At 41.7% G+C, this 18,058-nt stretch overlaps 1 protein-coding gene across 1 annotated transcript; it reads left to right on the plus strand.

The window, feature by feature from the left end:
- The first annotated feature begins 252 nt into the window (after window positions 1-252).
- On the plus strand, window positions 253-17,739 carry LOC132954250 (neurexophilin-1). The gene is made up of 2 exons (XM_061026771.1): window positions 253-801; window positions 14,283-17,739. Exons 1-2 carry the CDS (start codon window positions 745-747, stop codon window positions 15,054-15,056), a joined length of 831 nt encoding a protein of 276 aa, XP_060882754.1. The 5' UTR covers window positions 253-744; the 3' UTR covers window positions 15,057-17,739.
- Window positions 17,740-18,058: the final 319 nt, after the last annotated feature.

The following is an 18,058-nucleotide window of genomic DNA, read 5'->3' on the forward strand; positions in this document are numbered from 1 at the left end:
TATGAGTGGACTGGTTAAAAACGTGTCATAAATATAGGTAAGGGATTGGAAAACAGAATAAGAGACAGGTAAAGGTAGAATGTGTGTGGTGGTATTGTGTGTGTCCTTTAATTGCTCTTAATTTTCAGCAAGAGTTAAGTGGGAAAGTAGTGAAAGTGAGAAAGCAAGAGGTACAGGATAGATAGAGAGAGATACTGTAGGGATAAGGGAGGGGGGGGAGAGAGAGGGAGAAAAGGGGAGAGGGAGAAAAGAGAGGCTCACACACGCAGGAGGAGAGAGGGAGTAGAAACTGTTAAAAACGTGTGTGTTCGCTCTTGCCAGTCTCAGCATCGCTCAGTTTGTGCAGGAGGCTGCAGCTCAGGATCTCCACTCCAGATATGATCTGCACACTTCTCAGTCGTTTCTCTCCAAGCTGGGATCCCTTCATTTGTTTGCTTGGATGTTAACAGTCTGCTGCGTATTGATGGATTTCTCATACCACAACTAATCTGACTCAAACCCGGGATCGTTTCAAGAACAGACAAAAAAAAAAAGGGGGTGCCCAGGTAGTTTTAAGGTTTTTGGAAGCTGCAGCTCATCCTGTGTTGGACATGGGACCGTGCGTCAGCAGAGAGGGATCCGGTGTCGGAGGGAGAGCATCTTCCTGAAGGAGGAGAAGCCCGTGTGCAGGAGTTTTTTTTATTTTTTTTATAGTATTGCTTTTTGCTACCGGGGAGGTGGAGCTGAGGGTTTTTACGCGCCGGAATGATGCGTCCCAATCGCGGCTTCATCCTGCTCCTCCTCAACGGAACCGCTTGTTTGGTAAGAAAAGAGTAAAGTCACACTGCGAACTGCATGCATCTTGTTCCAAAAATTACATTTTTTGTCATCCATGCAACACCTTCTACCTGCGCGACCGCGAATGACACGGTGCCCGCAACCCATTAATACCCAAAACTTCTAAACTCGCGGATTTAAGTGGACGTAACTGTGTTTATAAACATGCAGAAATAAACACCGACAGCTGTAATGATGCAGGTAAAAATGATGAATGAAGACACATGCAGGTCGTTGGTGTTTCTCTCAGAGATGCAGAGATATTTCGTGTCTGCTGTGCTGTTCCACTACTTAAAATGTTTTCTTTTTTGCAAACTTCTGTTTTATTTCAGCCATAATTAAGAATAATTAAGTCATTCACTTTGACCCTAATCGGCTCAGGTACGGCAAGTTGTACTATCACTATTCCCTGCGGACACTCGAGCTGGCAGCGTGTGTATCGCACGGTGCCGCCGCTGTCCGTCATCAGTGTGTCCTGAGCTTTGCGCATTTGTATCCACATCAGTGATTTCACTTATTATTCATCCTACTTCTTGTGTCCATGAAAAGTGTGTAACTGCATGCTAAAGTTTTCTCCTAAATGATTACATTAAAAATGCAAAATGAATGACAGTACAGGCTAGGGCAGCCATCCGCTTTTAGGCAAAAAAAAAAAAAAAGATGACAAGAGGCAAAACAAACAACGCAGAAATATTTTAGAAAAAGAATGTCAGAGCTTCGGTTTGATTTGTATTCAATGGATCAAGTTTATTTCATCTCGTGTCAGGGTACATGACTGTCGGCTATACAGCATCAGCCCACACATCTGGCTCGAAAAAACTAAGACTCAATATTCCATCAGCGTTTTTTGTTTTTTTTGATGACATTTAAGACAGAGGATTTATCATGTCAAACATCTACAGAAAGATAGAGCTTTTCTTCTTTGGTGAAGTCTTTATTCTGAGGACTCTCCCCTTTGGAGTCAAACTTGATCAAATACAGAATTCATACTGTGGTGAAGTAACCTTGAACTAAGTGATGCCTCAGACCAGAATGTCTATAGATAAGAATATCTAGAGGTAAAAAATAAATAAATACAGTTTAAATAAAAAAGTCAACTAGCTAAATCTTAACGCCTTCCTCAGGCCCTTCACTGACCTATAACACCAGATGCTGAGCTGTTTCTGTAGTCTTAATGAATACTTTCCACCGTTATGTAACCTTACAATCAAATTTGGATCAGCAGCTCCTCTTTCATGTTTGCCTGCAGTTTTATTAAAAAGCAGCCTTTAATGAGAAATCCGCTCTTGATTCACAGGAGAGAAAAACTGGAACATCCTTCTGCTCGGAAAGCCCCGGGCTGAGTAGCACAGGGGCCCAGCTCCAAAAAAAAAGAAAGAAAGAATAAAAAGTACAGTCAGAGGAAATGTTAAAGTGAAGTTGTGTGCTTGTTTGATGCACCCCCGATTGTGTCTGGGTCCCTTCAAGGACGACCTTGTGCTTTTCATATTAAGGTATTATTGAGGTGCTCAGGGTAAAGTAATGGCCCATTGGAGAGTGAAAGACTAAATACACACAGATTTATTTGACTGAGACGGAGCTCATTCAACAGATCTGCAAGGGAAGAAGAGACCACACGCTGATTTAAAATATGGGGGGATGAGCGCCTTTTCAGCCGTTGTATAACTAGATACAAGAGTGTGGGATAATAGGCTTAACACGCACTCTTGTGTTGTCTGGGAGCATTTTTATGTGCTGCAGGGCTGCTGGCTGCTGTAACACTGAAGGTCTGTGCCTAATGATAGTGAAATTAATTGGGGTTTTCTCTCCCTCTGCAGACCATGTATCTCTAAAAAAAAGCGTACATGACGTCCCTCAGCAGGAGATTCTGGGTAATTCATTAGCCCCGCGACATTGATAAATTATACAGCAATTAATAAATGGAGTAACTTTTTTATTATGGAACAGAGCCGTGATTAATAATCACATAAACTGACTATGCATTAAAATCCAATCTGGATTATTTAGGTTGTAATGGAGGCCGCAGGTCTCGAGGGGCCTTTCCCCAACGACTCCTCATACAGTCAACTGTTAGCACAGGGTGCCGCTCTGCCTGCTGTATGGGTGATGAATGATCTGTTTCAGATGTTAATTATTCTGATTCCAATGGAGGCTTATGAATAATACAAACCATCTCAATTGTATAATTGACTGCTTGAGAAGTTATGTTTTGGAGTTATTTTTCATCTCTGCAAGCTGGATTTGTTTCAGTGAGCCAAGTCGCTGATATGAAGTGAATAATTTCTGGAGTATTTAAGAGGAACCTTTGACTCAAACTGGGCTTTCGGTTAAGATTCAGTTGTTGGTAAATATGGGAAAGGGGTTTTTGGGCAATTTATGCATGAAAAGGTTTTGATCATTTACATTATTGCTGATTATTTTTCCTTACTTTCCTTCCGATCGATTAAGCGATATGTGTAAAACATGTCTTCATAAGGCCATCAGTAACAGACACAAGCTAAACTGAGCTCGCACTAAATGCAGAGGAGAGACAGGTGCCTTTATGAGATAAGTTCACACAGTGAAACAGACAGAGCAGGAGCAGAGAGGTGTGAAGGCAAAGCAAATGTGAGTCAGTGAGTGAGGTAAAGATAAAGCTGATAAAGAGCAAAAAAAAAAAAAAAAAAAGTTAAACATCTGCCTCATTGACAGTCATGACACATTCTTTCTCCCTTCTGCTCAAAAACATCCAAGAAAATACGCCTAATCCACACATAATTACAACTGCAGTATGGCACAAGATTGACAATCTGAATCCTAAAGAGCAGCCGGTGAATTCTTGCAGGGATGAGGTGAACAAAATGTTTAATAATCGGAATAACTATTAAATGAAGAATGAAGTGACCCTGAACAGGGCACTGAACTAGTCTGCACTCCCCCCCCTCCCCCCCCCCTCCCCACAACCTTCAATTACTCCAAATCACCCCACTTTACCTTGGAGTAAATGTTTGCTCTTCATCAACATGTCTGGATAAAGTGTTATTTCCTATTTCTCAAGCAAGAGTGCACAAGGAGGTATTAATGTTTGCACAAAATACACATGCTTTCCGACAAAAGAGCATCTTTTTTTTTTTGTATGTGTGTGCAGTTTTATGGCCTTGTTTGTCCTGTAACCTTCATGTGGAGCCCGGTCCTCCATGCACACTCACAGCTGCTCTTTCACTACAGAATTCTTTTTAGAAATGATGAGCTTCAGGTAGCCTCCGTGTGGCCGTGAGCGACATGCAGGCTTTATGCTGCCTGTGATTGTTTTTGGTACAGATGCAGACATGGTCATCATGCTTGCACCTCTGCTGCTCTACTTTTTTTTTTGTTGCAGAATACATTCCTGGAAACTAATCAAACATATTCTTAGGTTTATGCTCTACTCTCTTTTCTCTGAATGTAGGTAATGTTAAAAATGAAGAAAACACAAAGCTCGTGCAAATCAGCATCGAAACACTTATTCAACTTTTACTGCCATCCTTCATTTGACTTTGCTGTCAGCAAGGAAAGTAATTTGTTTAAGCACAGCATGTCAATTAAAAACGAAAGAATACTCTTACCCTCACAAAGAAGGGATTGTGATGAGGCTGCACAGAAAGCACAACAGTGATGGATCATAACAGCACTACAACCACAAGTGAGATTTAAAAAGGCAGGGAAATCTCAACAAAACTACTACGTGACAACACAAAGTTTAATAAAAAGAGGTCATTCCAACCACATCAGACTCCTCTCTATTTTTTTTGGCCTGCCTCAATCTCTCACATTCATGTTTCTTCAATACCTGTCCTCCTTGCAGGGTCGCTGACCTTGTCCACCAAGATTCATCCCCCAGCTGAGCAGAGATACCACCTTAAATCCTGAGAAAACAAATAGAAAAACCTTCCCCGTCTCATACAGCACATATTGCACGCAGACGCAAATGTGATACAGCAGCCGCCGAGTGAATACTAATTTTTTTTCTTCTTTTTTGGCGTTCTCACTCTCTAGAGTCTTCCTCTCTCCCATCATCGTTGCAATCGGCCTGTCAGAGCTCATAAGCTTCTCGTCTCCTCCTTACGGCCCACACACACACACAACGCAGGAAACTCAAAAGTCATTCATAAACGTGGAATTTCAATCAAAGAGAACAGATACAAAAGCAAAGGAATGGTTTATTGTGAGGGTGACTTCTGTCTCCCTGTGAGTTTACAGAGGATCATAACGCCCCCCTCCCCTCATCAGGTTGTGGCTTCTTCTTGATCAGATGCAGAATAACACACATTTATTTATTTATTGCTTGTTTGATTAACATAAAATACCAGACTAAATGAACTGATTTATATATTAAATGAATTTTTAAAACTGTCATTCAATTGTAAGAAAACTCATTTCATTTTATTTGGCAATCTGAGAGTATAATTGTTCTGATGGAATGTGTGCTCCGGAGAGACACAAGACAAGGGATGTGATTTGTTGTAGTAATTCGATGTAACAAGTTGTCTTGACTTTGTCTTAAATTGGTGATATATGCAGACTTAATGCAATTTAGCTTGGATGAGAAAACAAAAAACGTGATCCTTCTCCCATCATTTTGTTGACAGACGCCACTTTGAGGCCCATTTAACCAATAACACTTGTTAAATGGATCACATGACAATAAAGTACCTTGTGTGTTTAAGAGCAGCAACAATTGATTGATTTCACTTAAAGTTGATCCACAGAACATTTGAGTAAAGCATAATGTTTTAAAATGGATATTAAGCTAATACTCGTGTCAAAAATGTCAGATTAAGAATCCAGAAGTCTTTGTCAACTTTTGAGAACATCTTCCCAGAGAGTTAAAAAAAAAACAACAACTTAGAAGCATGCTTGTAAACTTTATATCAGATCTAAATATATGCGTAGTAGTACAACTCATTGCATATGATACTTCTAACTGATAGCGACATAATATTCATTTTGGGTCTGTCCAATAAATTGCGATGTTGTCAAGATTGTTAAATGGCCGAGTGCAATACCCAAATCACAGAAGCTCAATGCTTTGACAAAGGCAACACATTTAAAACAAAAAAAAACAACAATTCCAAGTAGATTATGTAGGCACAGAGATGGCAAAAAGGTCAAATATTCATTAAGTTAATTTAAAGTAAAATAGTGCTGGAGAGGAGTCCAAGCTTAGAACTCCTGCTCTGCCAAACCTCAACGAATGTGCGACATTGTGAAGCAAAAATGAATCGTGTCTTGATTGAAGTATGTGTCCTTATAATCATAATACGCATCTTTTCAATGTTGTCATGCACTACTTTTGACAATAGTTGCTACTTTTGTATAGTTCAAATACAGAGCCAATGAGCAAACATGAAACCAACAATGATTAACATGAATCCAATACATGACCCTGAAGAAGCAGCGGATGTCATAACGGACCACCTTTGTGGCTCCTGCCTGTGCTGTAAAACAGATTGAGTTATTCACGACCACAGCGAGAATGACCCCAGAGGTTCACCCCAGCCGGGGACGCCCCCCCCTCCTCCCTCTCCCTCCCCCTCCTGTCTTCAACATCTCTCTCCCCCTCCCTCCCCCCTCAGGCTCCCAGCAGACATAGAAGGAGACGGCGAGAGACAGACAGAGAGAAAGCATGCTCCCTGACACACTGACAGCCCTTCATATTGAAGCGCCGAGCTGTCCTGAGACGGAATACTCTGTCTGCTCCGAACGCTGCACAATTTACTGTGGCACTGCTACCTATAAGACTGCAAGGGAGACAGAGTAAATCCTGGAAGAATATATGTAGGTTTCTCTGCTGGTTTCCGATAGTGAAGGGTGGATTACAGAGCATAGCTTAAAGAAAAATGACTCGTAGCCTTGGGTGGAATGAGTGGGTGTAACTCCCGAGGGATCCAGATAAAGATGCGCTTGACTTTCACACAGAGGAATAACTAAGGATTCGTAAAAAATCCATAACAGATGTTTTAATTTTCACAGAGCTTCTGCTAGAACTGACAATAGTAAAGGTTTTTCAACTGCAGTGTGAAAACGTTACAGACAGTGTCAATATAGAGAGACGTTTTTATCGTTTCAAGATCTGAAAGCATCCAAACAACGTAAGAAGAAGGCGATGTGGGAGCAGGGGAGGTTGGCTTTATTAAAAGGGGGGAACACCAGGCTGTCAATGAGCTTTTCTGATGCCGCAGGCCCCTGACCACGCTGACCTCAAAGCGGTGTGACTGCAGCCGCTGGATAAAACACCAGAGCTAAAGCCCGTTTATATTCTCAATTCTCTCACAATCTGTAAACAGTCCGTTCTGCGTGAATGAACATGGAGTGTGCAGTTCACCAGCGTGCTTGCCCGGTGAGGCTTCAGTGATTTTCGGGGTCAGGGTGGTGCACATGTCCAGACGAGGCACGCTGAGGGTCCTTACGGGGGGATTCCAATTAAAGCGCTGCAAAGCCACAAAGATCAGGGATTTTGGCTGGGCTTGAAAGCGGAACCTTTAAGGAAAAGGATAATAGGAACATTTTCCTTTTTGCAGAGAAGAGGGATTTTTGTATTGAACTGAAAATGCAGTGTTATAGAATATAGGACAGCAATGACTGGCAATTAATTTCAACCTTTATTACCTCAGGAAATGTCAGTATGAGCAGTGGTGCGATTGTTTACGCCCCAAATCACATTGACCCCGTTAAGATCTGTGGTGTTTTCAATTAGTGAGAAGTTTGATGACCTAAAGCACAAAATTGAATTTTTGTCAGTTCATTAAATAAATACACAAGTGTTTTAAAAGTGTCCCGAACTAGAACTTTCATTGTAGCCTCTATATTTAAGGTCTAGTAAGATTTAGATAATTTCTGCTTCTTAGTTAGGTTATGGAAAAACTGCAGTCATGATTAAAGAAACCAACAAACACATTCACCGTTTTTATACGGTGGCCATTTTCCTTTGACAACACGCTCAAGGTGAGAAGCTCAAATGTTTTTCATAATGTTGTACTGTTGTGTTCCAGGTTATCTTTGGTATGGTATCTGACAAGTGTTATAACTTTTAACACTTCTCAAGTTAAACAGAAATGGATAATCACTTGACATATGGCAATATTTTAAGTAAAAAAAACCAACACATTTGATAACCCAAAAGTGATAGAAAGACCTCAACAAATGTTAGCATTCCATCATCTCCAAGCTAACATTAAATTAGCTAAGAACTGAAGCCTTTCTTATTGTGTCATGGAGCAGTTGGCCTAAAGTTACAGTACAATGAGCTTTCAGCTACTTTCCTTCAAACATAAATGAAATAGTACTTGGCTAAATGCTAACGTTAGCTGTCGTCTGACTTATAGCTAATGGCTAATCAAATATTCTACATTACCTTAAAAGACGGCAGGACATCCCTCCAGATTTTCACCGTAAATGTCTTCTCAGATACTGATCTAGCTAAAAGTTGCTAAATGGTTATAATTGGGTAGATTTCTTTATTCAAAAAAGCAACTTGGAAAATAGTAATACATACATCCATAATGGTTTGTTTGAGCTCCACGCCCTGTGCCCGAAGTCAGAGGAAATTTGGCGAATATGGTCAACGATCATCTGCTCTTAGAATTTACTCAAAGTCATTTGAACAAATGCTGTCATCTTTTTGGAAAGGGCAGATTTGAAAAGTGAGAACATGTTAGTTTAAAAGCTTAAGGCTAGCAGCTTCTCTGGTGTCTTATCATCTATTTGAGCTGGACTGCGGTTCACACCTGCTGACAGGAAGCGTTTCGAATGTTTTACAAGTAAGCACTTGTGATCAGATTTCACTTCCTTGCTCACGCGGTTTTATCTGTTTCAAGCTAGACAGGACAAAATAGTTGGGCGTAGAGAAGCGGCTTGCTGTGACACTGCTGTCCGAGCTGTGTGGCAGCTGTGTATGCGTTTGGAGGCTTTGTACTTTGAATGCAACCTGTGATGTTAGATGGAGCTTCAAAGCAATTGAGGATGCGTTCGTGCTCGCCATACAAATGGAGACACATCTGGCAGGCATGTAAATGTCGCCAACGTGACTGAGTCTCAAAGTATTCTGGGTACAACCACATCTGTTATTAAGACTCCAGTAATAATTCAAATGGAGTATTCATTCCCGCTTACTTATGCATAAGTGTTAACTGAGCCCTTTTAAACAATGACATTCATCCTGGGAGCTGCACAGTCAAACCATTGTCTTTGATTTTCCAGCTTTCCCGTTCTGAAGCTGGACAATAAATCAGGCTGCAGCCATTGATCAGGCAGCATTCACTTGAACCTTCATGGAGAGAATGGAAAGTCCTTCCAGCTTTTACTAGACAGGTGTGAATACTGTTTCAGCCCTGTAATCAGCTCCGTCCCATCAGCCCTTGCTCTTCTCCTCGCTCTCGCCAAGGGAAAAGCCGCCCCTGCCTCCCCCTCTTCCACCTTCCCTGCAACTTGTCAATATCTTATAATGTAAAAATTTGATAGCCAATTCAGAGCCCGGCTTCTCTCTGAGCATACAAAATGAGCCTGAGTCCACAGGGAACACACACACACACGTGAATCTGTCCAAAATGAGCTGAACGCAGCACGAGGACACTGAAATAAAATAATAGATTGTGAGTTAAGAGTTTAGAATAAAAAGATTCAGTGCCAGTGTTCACCCACTGCAGATCTGAGCTCCGATGACCCCCAAGAAGAAGGAGTAAATTATTCATTAAGAGTCAAATGGCTTGTTTCTTGTGAAATTACCTTTCTCTCCCTCACCTCCTCCTGGATTCACACTAGCCAGAAGAATAATTAGTTATAAGGCCACAGCCATTTTCAGACTTTAATCATGTAACAGAGAAGTCTCCTGCAGTGAGCGTATTAGATCTGGAGACGTGCAGAGGAGACAGATAAAAAATAAAAGAATAAAGCATTGACGAACACTTAAGAAATCGGAGCTGCCTGGGTTCTTTAATTAAAAATTGATGTCATATTAGAGGTGAAGATTTCAACTCAACAGTCAGAGGAAATGGAGTGTTTATTGAACTTGTTAGCTGCCGGGATGAGCGCATGCTTTCAGGCCCGCTGGGTGGCTCTATAGGCGCGTTCCCTGTGCTCAATCAATCACACTGAATCACTTTACTTTATTCAAGATCACGCATCCATTACACACATCACGATAGAGACATACACACACATATCCTATAGTAAGCTTTTGTTTGATTATTTGAGAAAGTTATGACATTTGTTTTCATTTATGAATGAATTAAAGAGGTTCATCTGTGTCCATTTTTTGTGTTCAAGTTTGGTTTGGCCGTCATTAAAGTATTGAGAACGGTTATAGAAGAAGATAATGTTGGTTGACATAAGTAGCTTGGTTCATCAATATAGAGAACATTATAAGAATGATGATTGAGCTCAAGGTTGACTCTTTGTTTATCTTCACACATGACAGACAAAAGTCTCCTGTGTAAAAGTTGTGTTTGTTAACTCATAATGAGTACAGCCTCGGGACCCCTCCTGATAAAAAAAATACAATGAAATGCACATTTCTTTGTGCCATTGCTGTTTTCAAGTGTTGAGGAAAAAGCATATGAGACAGTAGGTGATTAAATGAGGGACAAAACAGCACCCAGCATATTTTTTTCCTATTTAAAGGTGCACCACGTTTCATGTGTGGATGACCCCATCGCTTCTAGTTGTAAATCTCTGAACTCTTCAGAAAGGCAGTGGTGTTGTCAGCATAGCTCTCTTTCATCAGACTAATCATGTGGAGTGTGGACTCCTCACCCTGGTAACCAGGACAATGGATACATATGGCCAATTCTATTTCCATACGCTCTGCTGAAAAGCTTTGTGCTGCAGACAGTGCTGAGGCTATTGTAAACTATAGACAAACAAAATGATCACCCCATTTTCTGCATTTTTTTCTGCAAGAACATACAAGCTGATACTGATGTATCGTTTGCCAATTTAACGTTGTGGTTCCATCATAGCTATATCGGGCGGCTCTAAACGGTAGAATATCTGCAAAGCTTTTATTTGTTTTCAGGAACATAAAGAGTAAAGTCTTGAGGTGTAAACTAAAGTGTGGGTCCTATTTGGGAACATAACCTACTTTTTTTTGTTGAGGCACTCGTTTTTTACCCGTCCCCTGCTTCTGCAACAGTTATGGCTGAGATTCCAATTAAGTGGCTGCCTGATCTCTGTGCTACAGTACGGCCATTGTGATCTCGAGTCACCAGGGGCGGGGGGGTTAAAACGTTGTACCTGTCACTGTAACAGGCTGATTATTGCCTGTGGAGCTGGCAGGCTTGTGCGGATGGCTCCCCTCCCTGCGTTCCCTGCTGGGAGAGAGGCCTGGGGCCCGTGCTCACTGAGGCTGAATGACTCACAATTACCACAGCGACGGAGCCCGCAGCCACCTCCCATCCTCTCCAGCCGTTTCACTGACTCACTTAGCGCACATGACAAATGACAAAATCACCCTGAACCTCCGCCCCCTCACTAAGACCTGATTGCCCATCGCCCACACTTTGCCTTCAGTACTTAAAGCTGGGATACATCTTGCCAAGCTTCATGAAACAAACTTAGTCTCCTGCAACTTGTTGTGGCCTTTCAAAGAACCACTTCACTGTGTAAGTCTATGGAGATGGTGCATATTTAAGTGTGACCCAGTGAACAGCATACCCTTGGCATTACTGCTGAAACACCCTGCTGTTACACATTTTTGAAACTCATTAAAACACTTCTCTAATGTTACAATGCTGGCGACAGAAAAAAAGCTATTATTTGTGGTGCATCATCAAAGGATGACTTCTTGCACTGTATTTTTAATAGGAAAGAGTGAGTGGCAAAAATACCCAAAGCAGACATTATATTACTCAGCTGTTAACAATACAGTATCTTTCTATGCATGGTAATTTCTGAAAATATTCCACTGAAATGAAGCAATGCATTCATCTTTTGGGATTATGAAGGCAACAGGGAACTCTGGGGTGCTTCAACACTATTTCAACCTGCTTACATTGCAGAAGTAAAAGCTGGCTAATAGTTCAATCTTACACCTCATATACTCTCCTAGTTAAACGCAGAGTGGCGAGAGAGTTGTAGCAGTTTGCAGATTTTCAGAATGGAGCAGAAAAGTAGAGATGGTTGTAATATTTAATGATGAAAAAATGTTGCTTGCTGCTGTAAAATTCTTGACCTCTTTGACCTTCACAATGCAATGCTGAGCAGATCCCCTAGTGTTGAAAAACATGCAGATGGTATGTGAAAAATGACTCTACAGTCTATTACATGAAGCTGCAAAAAATGTATTTAAAGGCAAAATGGAGGTGTCGACATCCACACTGCATGTAATTGGTAATTGTTTTATTTCTTCATTTCCTCAGAGCCATTTTAAGCTCATTTGTCTTTGACAATGACACTGCTCACTGAATCTGACTCCTCCAGCAGTGCTAGACACTGAAATATTCTGCATAACAATAGCACAATGCTCACACAATCACTTCATTTCTGCTCCTGCAGCCGAGCCTCAGATCGACAGGGACGCCTGGCTCAATCTGTAAGTTACAACAGACCCAGTTTTGTTGCCATTTTTGGGTGACTTAAGACAAGGAGTGTCACTGTTTATGAAGTGGAAAAGTTATCAGGGTCTTAAAAGAAAGGGGCAGTTTAATAGAAATCAAGAGCGAGATATTTTTTCAAGAATCCTAAAGGGGCTTTTTGTAGGACACCACAGGGGCTCTTATGCTAGCAGAGAGCTACCCTCTGTGCTCAGCAGCCCCTGCTCAGTGAGGAAGAGAAATCAAACGCAGTCTAGTCCTCTATAAGCACCACAGGGAATGATGTATCTGTCATTAAAGTCATCATGTATGTCCTTAGCTCAACCTCAAAAACACAAATAAATACAAAGGGTTAAAATAAATAGCTGCAAATTTTGAGCACGATTACTGAGTTTGGGATTCTCAAAGAAAGTATCTGAATCATCAAAAAGGAAGAAGTCCTTGTTGAGGGTGCTAGCTTTGCATTAGAAAGGTAACTAGAGCAATGGGTCCCTGGTCTCTGAGGTAAAAAAAAAAAAAAAGGTCAGATTAAGGGAAAAACGGAGCCCTCTCATGTGAGTCCAAAAACCAAACCGCAACCACCTCAGCGGGAAAACCCTCTCGCAAAGCCAGCTGAAATGCGATCCACGTTGTTGTGGAAGGAAATGCACGTTTTCTTTTTTTTCGGGAGACAGAAAATCAATATTGCTGACTGACTGCCGAGCAAGTGAACAAATCTGAGTGAGCTTGAAAAACCTGCATAAATGGAATAAAAATGAGTCAGACTTAATAATCCAGACTAAGCCTGTTTAAGGAAGCCCTGGCAGTCAAGACAGTAGATGGATCACAGCACAGACAGGAATGCATGCATTATGCATGGCTGTAAAATCTCCCTGGGTAGTGCACACTAGACACAGATACACAACTTGCCTTTCACTTATTGTTCATGTTTACTACTGCTTTAAATACACAATTGGCCTATGTGTGTGTGTGTGCGCTTTCCCCAATGTCAAAATATAAGGACATAACAATACTTCAATGGATCATTCAAAAGAATCTGCCAATAATATATTTTTACTGTTGAGTACTTACTCATTACTTTACTTTCACACTCAAAAATGCAATGCCACTTCTCCCCCATGCATTGAGACCAACTCAAACGTGCTTCAGTAACAAAAAGCTGTGTTTTAAAACAAGGAACACAGTTAAGTCTACTTTCTACTTAATGCTTCTTCATTAAAGAACAATTGCTCTCCAGTTAGATGTTTTCAAGTGACCTTTTCTGACTTTGTTCCAGGAAAAAAAAAAAGGAAATTGGTGTTTTATAGCCTCAATTCTGCTCTTTTTTGGTACATTAAAACTCTTTAAAAGAGCATACATTTACTTCTAACCTCTGCTGTCAGAGAAACAACTCTACAAAGCATCTCTTAATGATAGTGCTTCATTGTTCTGGAGTAGTACAGCCTTTGTGAAAAATGGTCCCCCCCTTTAGAAATATTGATTAAACTGCCCAGACGCCACACAGGTAACACACTTTGTGTGAATTCTGTTTTGACGTGGATTTTCTGTTTGAATCTGTTCTTTGATCCCTCTGGCTTCAGCAGTAGTTTGAAGGAGGCATATGAGCCCATTACTGGTGAGCTTAGGGAATTACATCGGCTTTGTGTAGACTAGACATAAAGGAGTATTTTCTCCCACAGCAGAGGTAAACAAAAAAATGTAATAATAGCAATACCTGCAACATTTCAGCCTTTATTTTATATATATAACATTGATAGAATGTCAGGGCTACTACCAGTAGAGGACTGATGGTAAATTAAGTATTGATTAGACCTTTAATTTCTTTTCTGTCCACGTTTCTTTCTACCTCGCTAATAACTGCCTACTTTCATTCTCTGTTTTCTTCTTCCATTCCCTTCCTCCACCACCCCCACACTTCAGGTGGCCCTTGGTCAAGAAGACGACTCTGCTAGCCCCAAGAGCTCTTCAGACGACTCCTCCAAGACGGTGGGCCTCCTGAGTGGGCAGACTCCACTCTCGCCCCTGAGCCGCTGGATGCTTCACAGTAAGAGCAGAGCGGCTAACACAACTTCTCTGGAGCTCCCCTACCGGACCCCGGTCCCTTTTTCCAAGCAGGAGTTTTCCAAACAGGAGTTCTGGGAGATGTTGGGCAGCGACCTGCTCAAACCGGACGCTTCCAGCTCCAGAGTCAAACGGCGACCAATCGTCAAGACGGGCAAGTTCAAGAAGATGTTTGGCTGGGGAGACTTCTACTCCAACATCAAGACGGTGAGGCTTAATCTGCTGATCACCGGCAAGATTGTGGATCACGGTAACGGCACATTCAGCGTCTACTTCCGCCACAACTCCACAGGCCAGGGAAACATCTCAGTGAGCCTGGTGCCACCCGTCAAGGCGGTTGAGTTCGATCTGGAGCGCCAGAGCGTGGTCTACCCAAAGGACTCAAAGATCTTCAACTGCCGCGTGGACTATGAAAAGGTGGATCGCAGCAAGCGCACGTCGCTGTGCAACTACGACCCCTCCAAAACCTGCTTTCAGGAGCAGATCCAGAGCCACGTGTCCTGGATCTGCTCCAAGCCTTTCAAGGTTATCTGCATCTACATTTCCTTCTACAGTACGGACTACCGTCTGGTCCAGAAGGTTTGCCCGGACTACAACTACCACAACGAGATGCCCTATCTGCCCTCGGGTTAGAGTGCTAGTAGGGGGTGAGGAGAGGTGGGAGAGGAGAAGAAAAAAAAAGTGAGGGTGAGAAGAAGTGACTGCAACATAAGAGGAGGAAACCAGGGCTGAGAATCATCCGTAATGCCACGGTGGCTGAAGATACCTTAAAAAAGCCCTCTTTGTAGCCTGACTTCTGTAAGATGTAAAAACATATATGCAAAACTAAAACTACCGTATGCAGACAAAGAGGCATTTGGAATGCTAAACAGCAGCATTCATTAACTGGGACTGCTACTGAAATTCAAAAACCGCCAACATGCACATTCTTACCTCAATCCTGTTTTGTAATGCCAACTTTCTCGCCAGCTATTTCTGTCCTCCATTCAGTCATTTGTTAATGTGGAATGTTCTTTTAATCACCTTTTTGCAAAGTCACAAGGCAGTATTTACAGTAAAAGAACACATTTAAATGCTCTGATAAGACTCACTAGAGAGTTGTATACAAATCCAGACTTTATTACAAACATCATGACGGTACTTAATATCGTACACTGTGATGGCATAGACGACTTTTCAATTGTATCCAAGGAATGTCTTTTTTTCCTCATACTAAGAGCAGATGAATGTAAAGTGTAAGCAGTCGCAGGATCTTTTAGGTTACACTTAAAGTCTCTTTCAATTGGGCATGCTTTTAATGCTTTCTTTACAGTTCTTCTAACTCTTTCATTTCACATGTAAGCATCCCATCATGGCGTTTTCAGTGTGTAGCGTTGGGTTTTGCAACCTGCCAAATCTGATTACGCCATACTTCATGCACACCACCTTTATTTCAGTGGGAAAAAAAGGAAAGAAGGGACAAAAAGAAAATAATAAAATTGCCAAGGAAAAGTATTTTCTCAACAAAGATTTAGGACCAGGGCTTAAGACAAGTTCAGTGCAAAGGAAATAACTAGATTCTGCATAGAGATAGAATTGGCCCTCCATACTTAAAGAGAGGTGGGGGAGAGAGGGAGAGCGATTCAGTGAGCTGTTTTAATTAAAGTGGAGAAGGAGATGTAGAGTATGCAGCTCCTTCTATTGTCCCCTCTGTATGAAAAAGATTACATTTTGTTGCCGTCAGGATTCCTGATTTCACGCCTTGATAACTTTGACTGTGTGCGGGAGATTGCTCTCTCCCGACAAATGCTGTGTTCACTAACGGCGTCCCGTTATCTTGAATAAATGAAAATATTATCATAATAATTGCATATAATTTAATCTCCTTTAGAACTAATTAAGGTTTCAACAAGAGGGCGAATTGTATTCCTAAAAATCAAGACAGTGGGAGGATAAGAGGACAATTCAAAAGGATTGTTGTGGGTTTTTTTTTTTTTTTTATAGCGTGGAGCTGGCAGCCAAAGCAGGGCCCAGAGTTAACTGCTCTCATTAAGATAAATGGCCACAGGCTGGCCCATCTCATGTTGCTCTCACAAATATTATCAGTGGAGAGGAGCTCACAATGGAGCTATGAATTAGGTAGGATGTGTGCAGAGAGGTTAACCCTGTCCTGCTTATGAGCACACAATGACTTCTCAGTTCATTAACAATGTTGCAAGAAAGGTGTGAAGAGTCATTAACCGGCAAGATAAGATACCCGTTTTGATGTTAATTTGATATGATATCAGGGATGAAGCCGATATCAAGCAGTGTTGTCCCAGGTGGGCGGTGAATGAAAGTGTCCTCCTGTGGGGGGAAGCATAAGGCCAGACATAAATGCATGGTCTCAGCTGCTCAGTGTGAGAGCAGGAGAGAAGCTAAAGATAGCAACAAAGACCTGTAAATGTGATCATCAGAGCTCTGAGTTTTTAATTTAGTCTTAAAGAGGGGGGTAGCCCCTCTCCATATGCCACCAAATCAACGTGAGAAATGGCAGCAGGGCACGAGCAATTCCGCAGGGGACTGACAGCACCTGCAGGAATGAAACATGCTGCTTAAGTCAAACCTCTGCTTTCTCTTGCATGTCATCGTTTGTCCAAAGAGATATGTCCTACATGCATCCATTTGATTCTGAAACATATCTGGCTCCTGGTTTAGTGCAAGAGTCTCGCAAAACTGAGGAGATTTTCTTAAAGAGGAAACTATCAATCAGAGCGCCAACTCCAGGAAAGCTTGTCTAGACACACTCTCATTTCTGCCATGTCACAGTAAGTGATTACGCAGGATTTATTTGAAAGTAAACATAAAGAGTCCCGGTGGAACATGCAGTATAGATGAGGGATTGGCAGCATCTGAAACCAACTGCATGACACATGTCTGAGAATCTTTTCTTTTACTGCTGGATGCACGTGTATAAATTGCGTATAAACCAGCAAATACGACGCAATGCCTCTTCTTCCATCCATCCCACTGGCTGTATAAAAGAGGCTGGCAAAGCCTTGTGACATCACCCCTTGGTTTTAGCCACCTTTTGACGCCAAAAGTTTGACATCTTGGGTTTTTTTAAACCATGCAGTATGATTTTGGACATTGTTTAGCTGTGTTTGATTGTGCTCAATTTTATTACATCAATTAGTTGACTTGTCTGAATCTAAATTTTCATTTTCTTGACAGGGAAATTAACCCCTAAAAATACCTAATTTAAAGGCTAAGCCAACGTCTTTTAAACAGTAAATGGTTCATCCATTTCCTCATCCTGCAGCTCTGTTTGCCCTTTCTGTATACATCTGCCTGTTACTCATCTGTATGTGTGACCCCGGTTGACTGACCCTCATACCCTCTCTACCTCCCTTACCCTGGCATTGAACCCTGCTGTGGGTAGTTCCTCATGCCCCGCCCGCCCTCCTGCGCACAGCACTGATCTGAGCTGGCTAATCTCTGTGAGCTTAACGCAGAGCACTGAGAACTACCCTCTCTTCTCCTCTTTCCATTTCTCTCTCTATCTGGATCCCATCAAACAAATGCGTGTGCACACACAGTTTTAAAGTTGTGCTGGTTTAGGTATTTTCCTCTCTCATGTTCAAAGCATCTCACATAAGCCCCCTGGATTGTGCGAA

The sequence above is a fragment of the Labrus mixtus genome, chromosome 20 (genome assembly GCF_963584025.1).
Source record: "Labrus mixtus chromosome 20, fLabMix1.1, whole genome shotgun sequence".
Classification (NCBI taxonomy): Eukaryota; Metazoa; Chordata; class Actinopteri; order Labriformes; family Labridae; genus Labrus; species Labrus mixtus.